This window comes from Peromyscus leucopus, chromosome 15, assembly GCF_004664715.2.
Source record: "Peromyscus leucopus breed LL Stock chromosome 15, UCI_PerLeu_2.1, whole genome shotgun sequence".
NCBI classification, from domain to species: Eukaryota; Metazoa; Chordata; class Mammalia; order Rodentia; family Cricetidae; genus Peromyscus; species Peromyscus leucopus.
The window spans coordinates 60621173-60639906 of NC_051076.1; the positions used below are offsets into that span (position 1 = coordinate 60621173).

General features: G+C 38.8%; 1 protein-coding gene across 8 annotated transcripts in view; it reads right to left on the reverse strand.

Moving 5' to 3' along the window:
• Positions 1–18734, reverse strand: part of R3hdm1 (R3H domain containing 1) — a 135074-nt gene that overhangs the window by 35247 nt on the left and 81093 nt on the right. For 6 of the 8 annotated variants that reach the window (XM_028874947.2, XM_037211466.1, XM_028874954.1 and 3 more), the window contains 4 exons: positions 17253–17404; positions 13917–14018; positions 10941–11237; positions 5961–6084 (listed from right to left, as the gene is read on the reverse strand). In XM_028874947.2, coding sequence (XP_028730780.1) covers positions 5961–6084; positions 10941–11237; positions 13917–14018; positions 17253–17404 — 675 coding nt within the window. The remainder of the gene's footprint in view (positions 1–5960; positions 6085–10940; positions 11238–13916; positions 14019–17252; positions 17405–18734) is intronic. The other 2 variants (XM_028874950.2, XM_028874949.1) reach the window with 1 other exon arrangement.

The following is an 18734-nucleotide window of genomic DNA, read 5'->3' on the forward strand; positions in this document are numbered from 1 at the left end:
ACTTTATTGGATAAGCTGCAAACCAAACCAAATCTGCCATCTAAATATGCTTTGGAAAAGAAATGACAGCAATAGCTCTTTTGAATATTTTGTATTTTTTAAAGGAAAATTATTATGAAGCCAAGGCTGTCATTAAAATTCAAACCCTTATTTCTGAGTATGGTATAAAATTAAAAGGCAATTACAGTTAAAGAAAATGAGTAAAAAGAAGCCAGGAAGCAGCTGAAAAAGAGACCGGTTCACTGTGAGAAATGTACACCTCTCAGACAGTGCTACGGCCCCGAATCCAACAGCTCAGGACAAGGCCAATTATTGTAAAATAGTAAACACATATGGTGAAGCTGCAGATTTTTCAAGAGTACTAATGAAAGCAGCTGTGTATCATAAAGCCAGGCCCTGAAGTCTCTGCTACAGTCACCACCTGTGGGGCCTTTTCTTTAAACTTCTTAGAGCACATGCATTATACTCTACAGTATTCAAGGTGTACCTTTTAAGCTAAGGGTTAAAATAATAAATTTGTAGTAATACCAATTGGCAAATTACTGATCTTTTGAAATAGATGCTTTTTTTTTTAAAACAATAGCAGTTAGTAACAGTAAGACACTAAGCTATTTTAAGTCAGTTCTGAATTTTTTTTTCTTTTTCTTTTTTTAAGACAAGGTTTCTCTGCATAACCCTGGCTGTTCTCGTACTAGCTCTATAGATCAGGATAGCCTCGAATTCAGAGATCTGCTTGCCTCTGCCCCCTCCTCCTAGGATTAATTAAAGGTATGTTCCACCACTGCCCAGCTAATATTCACTGTTCTAAACCAGAAACACTCAAAAGAAACACCAAATCTTCCAATTTTTGAGTCCACAGAGGCTAGACAATACAATAAACACACCCTAATTTTGTAAATGAGCAAACTGAAAGCCCCAGGCTTTATAACTAACACAACTAGCACTAGTTAAAAATGACTGTGGGGGCTGGAGAGATGGCTTAGTTAAGAGCATCTCTTGCAGAGGGCCTATGTTCACTTCCCAGCCTCCACTGATGGCTCACAACTGTCTGTAACTCCCGTCCCAGAGGACTCAGCACCCTCTACTGGCCTCTCTGGGCACTGTATGAATGTAATGCACAGACATACATTTAGGCAAAACACCCATACATATAAAACAAACAAATAAAAATAAGCTCTATTAAAAAAATAGAAAAAGGCCGGGCGGTGGTGGCGCACGCCTTTAATCCCAGCACTCGGAAGGCAGAGCCAGGCGGATCTCTGTGAGTTCGAGGCAGCCTGGGCTACCAATGAGTCCAGAAAGGCAAAGCTACACAGAGAAACCTGTCTCGAAAAACCAAAAAAAAAAAAAAAAAAAAAAAAAAATAGAAAAAGAACAGACCCTGGGCCATTAATTGGGATTCTGACTAACAGTTCTGCTATTCTTTCACATGATACACTGTATTGCTGGGAAGCTTCATGCATTTCAGGACTTCCATCAGTGTCTGTTGACATGTGCTGATTCAATCTTATTTTGAGTGACCACAGTATTCACAATAGAAGCCAAGAATATTGTCACCCCTATGCTAATACTGCTCTAGTTGGGGCCCCACAGTATATGGAATTTTATTCTCAAGGAGTCAGTACACTGGCACAGATATGGTTAGAACACTAAAGCATTTTATCTAAAAAGAATTTCTTGATATTTATTCCACAAAGAGGAAAACAGCAGTAAATCCGTTATTGTCCATACTCTATGTGGTCTCAGAAGAATGCCCCGCCACCCCCCCCCAACCCATAGGGCATTTCTGTGTAGCCCTGGCTGTCCTGGAACTCACTCTGTAGACCAGGCTGGGCTCCAATTCACAGACATCCACCTGCCTCTGCCTCCTGAGTGCTGGCGATAAAGGCGTGCGCCACCACCACCTGTTTGACTCAGCTGAGTTTGTTAATTTAGGGGGAAATGTTCTTTAAAGTCATATATAAGCATTTGAGTATTAGTGGTGCCAAGCCAAAGAAAATGTGCTGCAATTTTTCACTATTTGGATAAAAGATTAGTCCTATTCTTTTATGAAATCAAAGATAACATCAACTTTCTTGAGTTCTTTTAGCATACATAAGCATGCTGGACAAGACTCAAAAAATAAGTGGTAAAATTTACATTTTAATCAGTTGCAATGATAAATGTAAGGAAATAAGAAAATGTATTGAAAGAAAAGACAAAAACTATGTTTACATATAAAAATTGGGGCAGAAATCAGTAAACAGAACAAAAAAAAAATTGAAACAGAAATTGTCTATCTTTTAGTTCTTTGTTCTTCTATTAGGATTCAGATATAAAGCCCAGGAATAAAAAGTTAGCAAATCACACTTTTAAGATTACAACTTTGATGCTGAGTGGTAGTGGCGCACACCTTTAATCCCAGCACTGAGGAGGCAGAGGAAAGCGGATCTCTGAGTGCTAGGCCAGCCTGGCCTACAAAGCGAGTTCCAGGACAGGTTCCAAAGCAACACAGAGAAACCCTGTCTCAACAAACAAACAAAAATTACAACTTTGAGCAAGGTGTGGTGGCACATGCCTTTAATCCCAGCACTCTGGAGGCAGAGGCAGGTGGATTTCTGTCAGTTCAAGGCCAGCCTGGTCTACAGAATGAGTTTCAGGATAGCCAAGGCTACACAGTAAAACTCTGTCTTGAAAAAAACAAAAAACAAAGAAAAACAAAAAAATTATAGCTTTGTTAAAAACAGTTCAAATTTTCACCAGATCTATGAAGAGGTCAATATAATTACCAACATATCTCTGATTCTGGTTGCTGAACATTTTCTTTTTTTTTTTTTTTGGTTTTTCGAGACAGGGTTTCTCTGTGTAGCTTTGCGCCTTTCCTGGGACTCACTTGGTAGCCCAGGCTGGCCTTGAACTCACAGAGATCCGCCTGGCTCTGCCTCCCGAGTGCTGGGATTAAAGGCGTGTGCCACCACCGCCCGGCTGCTGAACATTTTCTTAAAGGAAACTTTCTATTACACTTACAGGCACAACAAAAATATTTGTCATTTAAGGTAAGAATTTGTGAGGATTTCCCTTTTATTCTTCAAACAGAATGAGACATAATTAAATCAAGCTATAAGTTACTAGGATAATGCAGAAAATAAAGGAAAGAACGGGCTTTCAACACACTGACTTCTTATGCTGACACCCAGTTGTCAATGTCAGAAACTATGGAAGGACAGGCTGTCCTCTTCTGCACCTGTGCTGGCTACATGCGGTCTGGTTTACTTTCATCTTAACCAACTGTTGTGTGATATTTTGTTTGTGTTCTGACAAATAAAGCTTGCCTGAAGGACAGAGGGCAGAGCTAGCCACTAATTAACCATAGAGGCCAGGCCGTGGTGGCACACACCTTTAATCCCAGCACTTGGAGGAAGAAGGAAGAACCAGGAGTTCAAGGCCCACCCTGGGCTAAATGAGACTGAACCAGTATAAAAGAACCTGGGTCCTCTTCAAGAGCAGCAAGTGCTCTTGATCTCTAAGCCATCTCTCCAAAACTCAATTTACTTTTTATAAAATTATTGAGTCACCACAGGTAGGAATATTGCTAAGCAGCAAATGCCTGCCTAGCACAGGCAAAGCCCTGAGTTCCATTACCAGCACCACAGGAGAAAAAAACGTAATTAAAAACAAACCAGTTGTTATAATTTTGGAAGGTTAAATATATATATATATATATATATATATATATATATATATATATATATATATATATATATATATAAGAAGTCAATTATTTTCAGGCCCAGAAATCACAGAAAAATGCTTTCTTTGCTACTGTTTTTGTTTTAATTTTTGACACAAAAGATGCTATGTAACTCAAGTGTACCATAACCCTGTGATCCTCCTCCTTAGCCTACGGAGTGCTGAGATTAGTGGCATATGTCACTGGTCCCGACTAGAATATCATTTGTATTGGAAAATAACTGTGTATGTGATGTTAAATGAGCAATATTATGATCAATGTTCCCAAGGATGAACAATTTTTTGTTTGTTTTTCAAGATAGGGTTTCCCTGTGTAGCACTGGCTGTCCTGGAACTCACTCTGTAGACCAGGCTGGCCTTGAACTCACAGAGATCTGCCTGCCTCTGCCTCCTGAGTGCTGGGATTAAACGTGTGTGCCACCACACCCGGTTCAGAATGAACAGTTTTAAAAACTTTTAAAAAGGTGATAATTTATTATTGTAAGATGTGTGCATATGTGTAAAGAGAGGAGAGTTTATATGATGTGTCACAACACACGTGTGGAAGCCAAAGACAGCTTTGTGGAGCTGGTTCTTTCCCCATCTAACTTTATGTAAGACATGGGCCTCAGGTTCAGAATGCCAAGCTTGTGCAGTAAGCACCTTTACCCAGAGCCATCTTGCCAGCTAGGAACAGCTCTTGATGTCTTTTGAATTGAGATTATATATACTGCTTATATTTTTGAAAAGGGTTATATTATTCTTTCAGGAAAACCTGACATTGAAAGGAGTCACATTTGAAACAGAACAAACTGCAGCTTAGTTAGCAGTCAGATGATGTTCAAACTTCTATAGAAAAGAAGATATGCTGTACACACAATGTAAAGACTAGTCCACACACAAGAGGGAAGAGCCTGCATACGAAGAACAAGAAAACTTCCATGAAAGACTGGCTGTAGAGTTGTGTAATTATGACTCTTCTTATAATGGAAGTTGGTGACTGCAGCAGCACAAGAAGCAACAAGAGAACTTTTACTGGAAGGCCAGGCCAAAAGTAGCTCTCAAGAGTAAGCCGACAGTACTGAAGACTCCTCTGTGCAGGTAGAGCTGAAATGCCTCTGCACATAATCTCTATCTCCATCAATGACAAACAGTTCAAAATGCTCCATAAAAATCAGTGTTAAACTCTAACTTCAGTTCTCCAAATTATGTAACACAAGGTTTTAGCTAAACACTTTACTAAATATTTGTAACAAGAAACAACCAGGGTGGAAACAGAAGTGAGTTAATTAGAATCAATTAAGACAGCTTTCTATATGTCTGTGGAATTGCATGTATGAGTGCATATGTGTGTGCACTAGAGTTCGTCATTGGGTATGGTTCCTCAAGAGCTATCAACCTTGTTTTTGTGAAACAGGTCTCTCACGAGCTCTAAATACACCAACTAGGCCAGGCTGGCTGGGTATCAAGTCCCAGAAATCCACCTGTTTCGACCTTGTCAGTTCTGTATTACAAGTATTACACAGTGCCCGTGGCTACACGGTTTTGGAGACTAAACTCAGGTGCTCAAGTGTGCAAAGTAAACACTCTGTCTGCTAAGTTACTACTTAGCTCTTAAAACAGTATTTAAAAATGAGATTGGGGTTCAATTCAAATAAGTTCTTGAAGAAAATGGCAAAAAGGAAACAAGATTGAGTTTTAATTTTTTTTTTAATGTTTAGTATTAGATTCTATTTGTTCCTTTTCACTAAATAATTATCAAACTGAAGATGAGACAGAAATACATGCAAGAACACAGTTTATCAAACAGGCACCTTTGAAATTAAAGTGTCATCCTTTAGCTAAAATTCAAAAGGATTAAATTTAGCAGGCTTTGTTCTTTGATTCTGGTAAGTTGTATGGAGGCCACCTTGCGTAATGTCTCTCCTACCATTTCTATCTGGGTAATAAATAGGATGCAAAGAGGGCTTCTAATACCACAGCAGCAAGGATCCAATAGCTACTCACAAGACTCTTGGCCATGCAGAACCTTCCTATTATGCTCTCATCCCTTTATCATACAAATCTGTGTAGATGTCTGGAGAAATGTAAGGTTTTCCCACTCCTTTATATGTGACTGGCTTACACACTCACACACACATATCTGAGATCTTCAAAGACTGAGCATGATAATATCTTAATATAAAGACTTAAGTATATTAGGAAACAGTAATGTCCATAATTGAAAATTCTGGGATAAGAACTTGACTCACCTGTCTGCTGTGCAGGCTGTGGCAGTGGTTGGTTTAGATGTGAACTGTAATGGACAGAAGGGACAGGGCGGTACTGAGGCTGGCTGGAGTGATAGTGGCCTGGAGCACAGTAACAGGCTGGCATCTACAATCATAAGCATTGAGGACAAAAATTAGTTTTACTTGGAAAAGTAATTTTTCCATGAGGTACATCAGAATGCAATGATCAGTAATTATAGTACCAACCCTCTGCAAATCAATTAAATTTTTAAAATTAAACTGTACTTAAATAAATTTAAAACTATAAAGTTCAGCTCTAAGATATCTTTAAAAGGATAGCCTCCTCTGGGCATGGTAGCAAACACCTTTAATTCTAGCACTCAGGAGGCAGAGGCAGGTAGACCTCTGTGAGTTCAAGGCTAGCTTGGTCTGTATAGTGACTTCCAGGCCAGCCAGGGCTATGTAGAGAGACCCTGTCTCGAATAGCCAAACCAACTAAGAAACAAAACAACTTCCGCAAACCAAACAAAACAGAACAAAGGACATTTACCAATGTGCCCACTAATCACATTTAGATGTTACTTTTATTTGTTTCATATTTCTCTTTTATAAAACGACGTTTGCTTTGCTGAAAAACTACTGAAAACTATCATTTTCCTTGGCTGCCTACCAGACCTTGAAGATAAGACCTCACTGCTAAGGACACAATCTACTTTAGGCACAGTGCTTGGAGAAATTGAGTTGGAACTCATCTGGAAGCCTCCTTCCTGGGGACTAGCTCTCATAGTATTCAAAGGTGCTATGCAAGCTGCCAATGGAGGAAAGTAATCCATAGCCCTAGCCACCTGTAAACCCTACAATGACAGCCTGAAAAAATATCCCCAATGGTGCAACAGCAGGACTTTTATCTTGGGGTTACCAGCAGATATCTAATTAGACTTAATGCCCACTCAGTAGGAGGGAGTTCATGCTTGGCACAGTAAACCTAGCCAACTACCTGTATCTGGAGAAGTTAAAAGACCCTAGGAAGAACCCATGATTGACATTTTCTTAAAGTAATTATCATTTCTAGCTGACTCCATTTACCCTTATACTCACAGATAAACGTAGCTCTTAAGCCCTCATCAAAGAAGACTCTTTACAACAGAGACCATCATGGAGATCCACAACTGGTTAAAGTGTAGAGAGTAAGTGTCTGTGGGGCATCTGACAGAGGACTGATCTCCAAAGTGTAGAAAGAACTCAAGAAACTAGACATCAAAATACTCAACAATCCAATTAAAAAATGGGCTAAAGAGCTAAACAGAGAATTCTCAAAAGAAGAATCTCAAATGGCTGAAAGACATTTAAGGAAATGCTCAACATCCTTAGTCATCAGGGAAATGCAAATCAAAATGACTCTGAGATATCATCTTACACCTGTCAGAATGGCTATGATCAAAAACACTAATGACAGTTTATGTTGGAGAGGATGTGGAAAGGGGGGAACACTCCTCCACTGTTGGTGGGAATGCAAACTTATACAACCACTGTGGAAATCAGTATGGCGGTTTCTCAGAAAATTGGGAACAGATCTAACTTAAGACCCAGCCATACCACTCTAGGGCATATACCCAAGGAATGCTCAATCATACCACAAAGATACATGTTCAACTATGTTCACAGCAGCACTATTGGTAATAGCCAGAACCTGGAAACAACCTAGACGCCCCTCAACTGAAGAATGGATTAAGAAAATGTGGTACATCTACACAATGGAGTACTACTCAGCAGAGAAAAATAATGAAAGCATGAAATTTGTAGGCAAATGAATGGAACTAGAAAATATCATCCTGAGTGAGGTAACCCAGACTCAGAAGGACAAAAATGGTATGTATCACTCATAAGTGGATACTAGATATAAAGCAAAGGACAATGAGACTGCAAACCACAGATCCAGTGAGGCTACCTACCAGGGGAGACTCTAGGACGACTGTAGCTTATAATAAGTTTTGGTTTTGCCCAATCACTGGGCAAGCTTTAGTGAAACATTTCACTATTAGGATAAGAATTTGTACTGTATCAAGCTGATGAAAGAAAATGGTGGCCGTACTTTCAGGAGGGGAGGCTAAAATCTTTTTAGATTATGAATTAGCCTATAGAAAAAATGTCTGCTGTAAATCAAACAGTGAAGGGGAAGAAGAATAGGAATCTCACTTACATAACTTAAGTAAAACATAGCTCTCTGAACAGATGAAGATAGGTTTCTTCTGTATCCCAGAATCTAATCAATATTTATATGTACAATACAGCTATTATTTGGCTTAAAAGGGTTTACTGGGAAATGTTATCATTTTTACTATTTTCTACAGAGAAAATATTTTACTGTTTAAAATAACCCTGGGCTTTTGATTTATAACCTGATTTTATGTTCAAGCTATCTGTGTATTATTTCTCCTGAAGATGTACATAAAATGTTTTTACATTAAAAAAAGGACAAATACTATAGAATTGTATTACTATAGAATATACAAATTTATAGAGACAGAAAGATTAGAAGTTATCTCAAGACAGAGAAGAAAGGAATATAGAGCAATGATTTCCTAAGTACAGACTCTCTGTTTTGTGTGATGGAAAGGTCCCACAGATGGATAGTAGTATCAGGACATAATATCATGAATGTAATAAATCAATACAATTAATGTAATTAATGAATATCATAAATATAGTTATTGAATGAATACTGTGAATGTAATCAACAAATACCACAAATGTAATTAATACCATGAGTGTAATTAAAAAATAAATAAATACTAAATTAAAAAAAGGGTCTGTGCGGTGCCCACCCCAATTGAAACATTTTATCCCATATATCTTAGGTTTAAGGAAAATTGAAAAGGGTCTGAGTGGAAAGATTGCACGAACCAGAGGACTAGGACACCTCCTACATAGTATGCTGAGATATCATTACACACTTCTTTTTCTTCACTGTTTTGAGATAGGGTCTCACAATATAGCTGTGGTTGGTCGGGAACTCTGTACATAGAACAGGCTGGCTTTGAATTCATAGAGATCCATCTGCCTCTGCCTCCTGAGTGCTGGCATTAAAGCAATGTGCCATTATACCCAGTATAAATTTCTTTTAAACTAACCTTACCTAGTTTAGCTGCAGTTTAAAAAAAAAAAAAGTCATTGGAAACTTGTATGGAGAAATCATCTGTCACACACACAATTCTAAGCAGCTATAAAACCAAAAGCCTCACTGTAATAACTCAATAAAAAAGGCTATAGGAAGGCTGGTGTAGCTTAATGGTACAGTGTTTCCCAAGTAAGTGTAAAATCATTGGTTGGATTAAAAATGGCTGTTTAAGGAAAGGCAAACTCAAAACAAATTAACCTGCAAAAACAAAAAAACGGACCCAGCAAAACAACAAAAAACCAATAAATAAATTATACTATGAAAATGAGTATCCATGGGAAAGTGTTGTGTGATTCTTTCTCCCTGGGGAGATGTGAACAAATGCCTATTCACCCCAGACAGACAGACACTCCAGAAGACACCCACAGACCAAAAAATGAGTTCACCCACATCTAGCTTAGTGAACCCAAGAAGCTTGCTGAATGACTAAATGTGATCTGCACCACTGAAAACCCCACTGCAGCATGGGGTCAACTTACGAAAACCATTATTATTGGCACTCCCTGAACAACCACAGGCCTCCTTGGGGAGGCTCCTCCCTCAGGATATGGTAGTGTAACATCAGGGAGGCCCTTGTAAGTCTTCGCAGTTTTAGAAGCTTGACGAGTTTTCTGAGTGTATGAGCCTCCTTCCTCCCACCACAAGGGAAAGTTTCAATTCAGAGGAAATCGCTAAATAACAGAGGAGGGAGGGAGGGAATCTACAGGGTGTAAGATCAATATCCTCAAATTTCTTTATTGTGAACAAAAAAAAAAACCCAGTGAAATTTAAAAACAATCCCATTTATAAAAACAACTAAAGACATTAAATGCGTCAAGTATACTTAATAAACTGTGTAATATCTATCTAATGAAAAGGGAAAAACAGCTAGGCATAGTGGTGGTGTACACTTTCATTCCCAGCACTCGGGAAGCACAGGCAGGCAGATCTCTGAGTTCAAGGCCAGCCTGGTCTACAGAGCCAATTCCAGGACAGCCAGGGCTACACAGCAAAACCCTGTCTCGAATCCACTCCCCTGCCCCAAAGAGAACTGCAAAACATACATTAAGACAGAAGTAAATGACGAGATTTTTTTTTCTGAACTGAAAAGTTGACACGATGATGTTATTTCTATTCAACCTGGTCTGGTCTTGCAATGCTGTGATACAGACTTTCTAGTTCTTTTACACTGTACTGGCTAGTTTTATGTCAACTTGACACAGGCTGGAGTCATCTGAAAAGAGGGAACCTCAATTGAGAAAATGCCTCTATAACATCCAGATGTAGGGCATTTTCTTAATTAGTAATTGACAGGAAAAGGGCCCAGCACACTGTGGGTGGTGCCCAGGGCAAGGCGTCTTGGCTTCTGTAAGAAAGCAGGCTGAGCAGGCTGTGATGAAGAAGCCAGTTAACAGCACCCCTCCATGACCTCGGCATCAGCTCTTGCCTCCAGGCTCTTGCCTTGTTTTGAACTCCTGCTCTGACTTCTTTCAATGATGGATTATGATGTGGAAGTGTAAGCCAAATAAAATAAACCCTTTCCTCCCCAACTTGCTTTTGGTTATGATGTTTTATCACTGCAATAGTAACTTTAACACATACACTCACAATGTTTTCATAAGATAATTAAGGAAAACAAAGCACACTTCTCAGAGCCAGAGGAAAATTCAAAGGACAAATACTTTAAGCTAGCTAACTGGATTGTAGCTACCACCTGTCATGTGGCTGCTCTCCAAGGGTTTGACAATCTACAGAGGTAACTAAGGGCTTTGCTTATACTATCTCACAAACTGTTCCCAAGTTAGCAGTTCCTGTGTGAGAGAGAACATGGAAAAGCAACGCACCTGTGGTGAGGGCTGAGGAAGATACCCCTGCTGCTGGAGCACAGGCTGGCTGACAGGATGTCCAGAGGCAGAGAAACTGGCAGTGGGGACTGACTGCCCAGGTGGTAGGGAAGGAGGAGGGGGAGGTGGTGGAGGTGGTGGAGGAGGATGTGGGGGTGCTGTCGTCACAATGTAACCAGACTGTTGTGGAGACTGAAGAACCACCGTGGACTGGAACATGGTGGCATGAGGGTCGGAACCATCAGCTGATGGCTGGCGGGCAAGACTCATGTGGCTGAACTGAGAGCCAAGGTTATCCTGTTGAAAAGAAGTTGGCCGTCAGTTTCATTCATGGGTCAAACTTACCAATGAATTTATATATACACATATATTATTTTATTTGAGTATCCCATGTAGCCTAGACTAGCCTCAAACTCATGTAGCTGAAGATGACTTGAATTTCTGGTCATCCTTGTCTCCACTTCGTGGGTGCTGGGATTACAGGTGTGAACCACAATGTCCAATTTGTGCTGTGTTTATGACAGAACTCAAGCCTGTTCAAGTGAGGCAAGTATTCTACCAAATTAAGCTAGATCCTCCAGGCCCTATACTTTATATACTTATTTAAACAAGCTATAGCAGTGTATGTATGAACATCAGATGTATGTAAAACAGGTACGATATAAGAGAACAGGTTCAAGAAAATGATAACTCCAATGTAGAAGGTATGTTATAATGCTATAATTACATATTATTTAGAAAATATACCTAATGGAAATCATAGCATGAAGAAAATATTAGGATGCATTTTTAAGTTTATAAAAACATAACTATATATATACATATAAAATTCATATATATATATGTATATGAATTTTCAATGCTGACTTGGGTTCAGAAGTAACAATGAACACTCTTATATAATCCACATTTTCTGAAGGAAAGTTACTTTTAAATAACTCTTCTCTTCCTAGAAAGCAGGGTTCAGGTTCTATGCCTTTTTGTATCTCCATCCATCAAAATCCAATTAGTCATTCCTTTTCTTTAATAACTTCTGTTCTGAGTGTTTCTTAGTCTGTCACTTAATTAAACTGTAGAAGACTGTAAATCAAAGCGTCCTGTTTCTAGATCATTGGTAAGCAACTAGTGGTATCCAGTCAAGGCAGGGCTATGATTTAATGGGCTGTATAACATATAGTTACTAACTTGACAGTGTAAGTATTAGCTCTCATTGGTCACTCAAATGACAGTACAGTCAAAATGAATACCTGCTCACAGGAAGCAACAGACTAACAGCACATGAAAATGGTTTTTAAACATGAAAATAGTTCTAAATTACAAAGTAATATGGCTAAATATTCTTACAAGAGGTATTATATGTACATACCACTGTCAAGAGTCATTAATAAAATCCTATTTCTCTTTCCTGTAGGCTAAAAAGTTATTTCAAAAAATCATTCAGAGATGAAATCTGGCAAATAAAGTTGCCCAGTTCAAAAGGAAAGCACCCTCAACAGAGCAGCTTCCAAAAAGCATTGAGAACGGTTTTTCAGCTACAGTTTATAATTTGATTTGACAGTTTCAACATGGGATAATTAATGGTACCAACATAGACTATCCCTAATAAAAGCAAGCAAGCTGTCAGAAGTTCACTTTAAAGGAAGCATTTTTTTTTTTTTTTTTTTGTATGTAGAAGCTACTTCATGTATGGAGCTATGCAAAAAGATATAATGTTTCAGGGTCACATAGCTAATTCCTGGTAGTATGAGCCTGAGATATAACAGACACTGACAGTTATAATTCAGGATATATTCTGGATTAAGGGTATTATTTTAGAGTCAGAAGTTGTCAAGTATCTTTGATAATAAAATCAGATAAAGTCATCTGTAATACAGGCTACAATTCATCTAAAGTAACTGGTTCTGACCAATTGTACCTAACCAGCACTGGGCAAAGAATATAAAATATGAACTCAAAAGGAAAGCTGCCTGTCCTGGCTAGGTCTCTGTCAACACAACACAAATTACAGTCACGTGGGAAGAGGGAATCTCAATTATGACAATGCCTTGATAAGACTGACCTACAGTATAAACTAGTAAGATTTTAAAAGTTATAAAAATATTGAAAAAAAAAAAAAACAAAACAAAACAGTTGGGCAGTGGTGGCGCATGTCTTTAATCCCCAGCACTCAGGAGGCAGAGGCAGGCAGATCTCTGTGAGTTGGAGGCCACCTGGTCTACACAGTGAGTTCCAGGACAGCCAGGACTGTTTCACAGAGAAACCCTGTCCCAAAAAACCAAAAAAAAAAAAAAAAAAAACAAAAACCAAAAACCAAAAACCAAAACCAAAAACAACAACAACAAAAAAACCCTGCCTGACCTGCAGGCAAGTTTGTGTTGCGTGTTCTTAAATAGTGACTGATGTTGGAAGTCCAGCCCATTGTGGGTGGTACCAGCACTGGGCGGCTGGTCTTGGGTTGTAGAAACCAGGCTGAGCAAGCTATGAGGAGCAAGTCAGTGAGCAGCAACCCTCCATGGCCTCTGCTTCAGTTCAGGGCCTACAGGTTCCTGCCTTGAGGTCATGCCCTGACTTCCAACAGAGATAGTGTGACCCCTGAGAGTTGCTTAGTCATGATGATGTTTTAATCAGAGCAACAGAAACCCTATGACACTGCCATTCCAAGACTAGATAGATTCAAAACTGACTTCAATGAGAAAAGTAACTAAAATATCTAAGAATATTTAGTTCTGAACATTTGTACTAAAAATTACCCTTTAGAAAAATCAGGAATATCAAGTTTTAAACAGTCACTATGATAAGATGATATCATCACTGTCTTATCAAAAGGAATAAATTATCAATAGGGATTAGAAAACACTCTTGTTACCTATATACCAGTCTGTAATAAACACGAAAAGAGCATATCACACTGACCCCAGTCTGAAGCATTCATACACACTGCCCATAGTTACGATGAGGTGAAAAGAGATACAGTACCACGGAGTACTGCTGGGTGGGTGAGACTGGCAGGAGCGGGGATGGGTAGGGGGCTGGAGAGCACTGAACAGGCTGAGAAGAGGACTGCAGAGGACCAACAGGCTAGGAATAACAGGGGGCAAACAGTTAAAGTCAGAAGAAAATGTTACAAGAACTGCATAGCATGGAAATGTACACTTCAGGGCAACAGCTTTAACATTGATAAAGTCATTAAAAAATACAAGAGAATCAACAAGAAAAACAGCATCAAATAAAGAACTCTACACAGCAAGAACATACCTAGGCTCAAGTTGTTGTCGTAATGAGGAACATTAATTTTTATGTCACAAATTTTTTTTTTTTTGCAGATTAACAGAAACAGATAATTAGCCATTTAAAATTTTATTACAAGAGAAACAAAACTTCTTACTCTTATTTCCTGATTTTTATGAAGGGGCTGTGCTACATTTATGTTGTTCTATACTACTAAATTACAAATAAAAACCTTGTAACGTTATATGGTATCTGTACCAACTTTCCTATTTGATAAAACATGTTTTAAATTCTCAGACACAATGTTCCTAAAATTTAACCATTTTGTGAGCAGAAACTGTTAAGTATAACACCTCAGGGATTAGAAAGCTGTCTTGGTGGTTAAACACATGCTCTTGCAGAGGACCCAGTGCAGTCCCCAGAGCCTACACGGTGGCTCACAACCATCTGTTATTTTAAGGCTAGGGGATTGATGCCCTCTTCTGACCTCCACAGGTGTCACACACTCACATGGTATATATACATATCAACAGGCAATTTAAATACTCATATACATAAGATAAATAATCTTAATAACCACACCAGGACCAAGCATATCTACATACACACAAACACATCTTTTGTGTAGGAAAAATAAAACCTTTCCTTTGATGCTAAATGTTAAATGTATTTTTATTATAAGAACTCATGGTGGGAGCTGAGAAATTAGATACTAGAATCTTTAGCCAAATTCAGGAAAATATTGCGTTCCAAAGGTGTTCCAACTAGGTGATCATCAACTGTAATCTATTTTATAGATGAAAAATCAAACTAAGATAAAGTGATTTTTTTTTTTTTTTTACTATGCCAAATAAGCAAGTAGATGAAGAACTCAGGTAACCTATTCAGTTAAAACTGTATATTCACAAATGAATCCTGCTTTGGATAATGTTCCCCAAAAGAATAATCCTTTGAAAAAGTGATTATTATTACTTTTAATGTTTTATTTTTTTTATTTTATGTGCATTCATGGTGTTTTGTCTGTATGTATGTCTCTGTGAGGATCTTGGATCTCCTGGAACTGGAGTTATAGTCAGTTATGTGAACTGCCACGTGGGTGCTGAGAATTGAACCCAGGTCCTCTGGAAGAGAAGTCAGTGCTCTTAACCGCTGAGCCATCGCTCCAACCAGAAAAGAATAATTTTTTTTTTTTTTTTTTTTTTTTTTGGTGTTTCAAGACAGGGTTTCTCTGTGTAGTTTTGGTGCTTGTCCTGGATCTTGCTCTATAGCCAAGGCTGGCCTCAAACTCACAGAGATCCACCTGCCTCTGACTCCCACGTGCTGGGATTAAAGGTGTGCATCACCACTGCTGGCTGGAATTCAGCTCTTTAATGCCTCTGTTCCAAGCCACCTTCACCTAGGGTGTTCTCATAACAACATGGGACAAAGTTATGTCTACACTTGATCTTAGCCACAGATCTGAGGATTGAAAGGCAGACAATGATCTATAACCACAAAGAAATCCTTGAAATTTGTAAATCTGTACTAACCTTATTTCCATCAAATTAAGCAAAAGTGGAAGTCAGTTCTATAAAGCTCCTGGTGCAATACATAGTAGTGTAAAGACAACAAAAGCAAATACAACAGCAAACGAGTCTTTGGAAGCAAGCTGAATGAAGCAAAGGCACAGCAGGACAAGGAAGAAGTGTGTGCAACCCAATGGGGTCGAGAAGGTCATGTGCAAGTCTCTGGCGGAGCTGTGTGCAGGCTCCTCTAGGTATACCGATGTTTTTGTATGCTCTTATAAGCGTCCCTAAAACCTCTTAGGCCCCATTTTAGAGATCAAAGCAAAGCAAACATGGACTTGCCCGCTCGAGTCTTATCTGTAGAGAGACCAACTGCTTTCACACTATGTGACTGAGCAACTCACCTATTTACCTATGTTCTTCACCCCACATGACATTATTATATCATATAATACCAATGTAAAAATGACCCATCTTGTGAGAAAATGGGATGGAATTTCTTTGGGTCAATCTTATCACTACATATCTCTTATGAGGATTATGTTAGAAGGGATTCACCAGTGGAATAATTATAATGGTCTTGTAAGATAAAGGTGTATGAGTACATATATAAACTATCTTTGATATGCTATACATCTTTTAAGAGTTGGCATGAAAACAGGAATTATACTGATACGTTCAAGCTCTCTATAGGTAACAAATTATTAGGGGGAAAAGAATATGTAAATACATACGTATACCCTCTATTTATATAATTCAAGGAATGATTAAGAAAGCTTTTAAAGACAGACATAGTGGTGCACACCTTTAATGCCAGCACTTGCAAGGCATAGGTAAGTTGACCTCTGTGAGCTCTAGGCCAGCCTGGCCTACATAGTGAGTTCAAGGCCAGCAGTGATGTAATGAGACCCAGTCACAAAAAGAAAGAAAAATATATCTAGTATTTCAACTCTGGAGGCCTGAGAGATGGTTCCGCAGGTGAAAGTATTTGCTGACAAGCCTGACAACCTGAGTTCTATCTCCAAAACACACACATGGTGGAAGGAAAGAATCAACTCCTGAAAGCTGTTCTCTCATCAGTAAATGTATGTTGTGACACACACGCATGCACGCACACTCTGTAAATAAGTAAAATAAAAAAATGAAGACTCAACTCCCAGAATAGTCACCCACTCCACTCCATCCTTACAAGAGGACAGAATACTCTGCATGGCTTGAGCAGTTCAGTGCAGTTTCTTCTGTTGGAGCTATTCAACCTTAATAACTCACTTTGCTCCCTAGGCTAATGAGCGATCTTTGTTTTTATTCTACCTCTTGTCTACTTCTTGCTGTAAAACAGGGATAAAACACTTACCAGTCAATCCCATGAGATAAAAACCACTCCCACCTTTCCAGTACATTTTCAGTATTAATTGAAAGTACTTGATTTTAACATTTTCTTCCTGTGACTACTGAATGGGACACCATCGGGAGCAGAGTATTAAAGCTGTAAGAGATACTTACTTGGCTATCTCAGTCATTATCCCTACATATGCAAAGTGAGGTGAACTTAGCATTACATAATCATGGATTTGTGCACCTGTGAGAAAATGTGACCGGCTGCTGGCTGCTGAGGTGGTGGGGGTGGCAGAGGTGGCTGTGGAGGACCAGGCACTTGGGTTCGAACTGGCTGTTGAGTCATAGGAGGATTGTACACAACTGGACTTCCATCTGGATTTATGAAGGGCTGACCTGAGAGGTGAAAAAAGAGGAAAAAGTCAATATACAACAGGGATTGACAATAAAACTGTCACTACTGATTTACTACTGATTTATAAAACACATCCATAAATCCCTTAGGCACAAATTACAACTCCCAGTTCCTTAAGACAAAAGTTTTCCTTAGCTTGGGAAATATCTCGATTTGAAATGAAGCTATTAACAACCTTCATTGTTTCCTTAGTATAAATACTCGATTGTTACTGGTTTGGGGGACAAGGTGTTGTTTCAGACCCTACGGAGCCCACTGGATAATCAAAATATGTTCTGAGGGACTGGAGAGAAGGCTTAGTATAGTAGTTAAGAGCACTGGTTGCCTTTCTTGAGGACCCAAGTTTGGTTCCCATCAGCCACATGGCAACTCACAGGCATCTTTAACTCGAGTTCCAGGGGAGCTGATGCCCTCTTCTGGCTCCTGCAGACATGGCACTTATATGGGGCATAAACATACATGCAAGCAAAACACATAAAAAGAAAACAGTATTTTTTGAAAAGTTTTAAGTTCTGGATCTCATTCAGCTCCAGGCATTCAATCACAGGACTGTGGTTCAGCTACTATAAACAAAGGAAAAGGGTCAAGAACATTCAAAAGACCCAGCAATCCCTCAGCCTAACCTCACCATGGTCATTAGGGTTGGTATGCATTTCAGTTTAAATGGAAAATGCCTGACTCCAAAATATGAAGAAGCTATTCAAAAATTTTCAACAGAATGAGAAATAATCTAGGTGATAGTCTATATTGAATATATTTAACTTTAAAAAACAGGCTGAAAATGTAAATAATTTACAGCTTCAAACTTATAATTATGAAATCAGTTGAATGGCAATAGATTATGCAGTACTTGGGAGGCAGAGACAGGCAGATCTCTGTGAGGTCAAGGCCAGCCTGGGCTACAGAGTGAGTTCCAGGAAAGGCGCAAAGAAAAACCTTCTCTCAAAAAAGAGCCATTATAAAGGTCACCGATGAATTTAAAGTATGAGTATGTGGTTGATGAAAACTGAACCTGGGTCCTCAGAAAGAGAAGTCAGAGCTTTTAAATGACTGATTCATCTATCCTGCCCTTCAGAAAACATTCTGATTATAACGAGCTCAGTAGGGTGTAGAGCAATACCCTATCCAACTGGATATGGTCTAACGTAAATGTTTAATAAAATTAATTTGTAGTTAGCGTCAAGGACTAAGAACATACATTGTCAATATTACAACAGCTACCTATATTTTTAAAACAGTATCTTTTAGATCTTAAGTAGAAAGCAATTACCATATTCTCAAGGATATTATAGGTTTTTATCCACTTGGTTT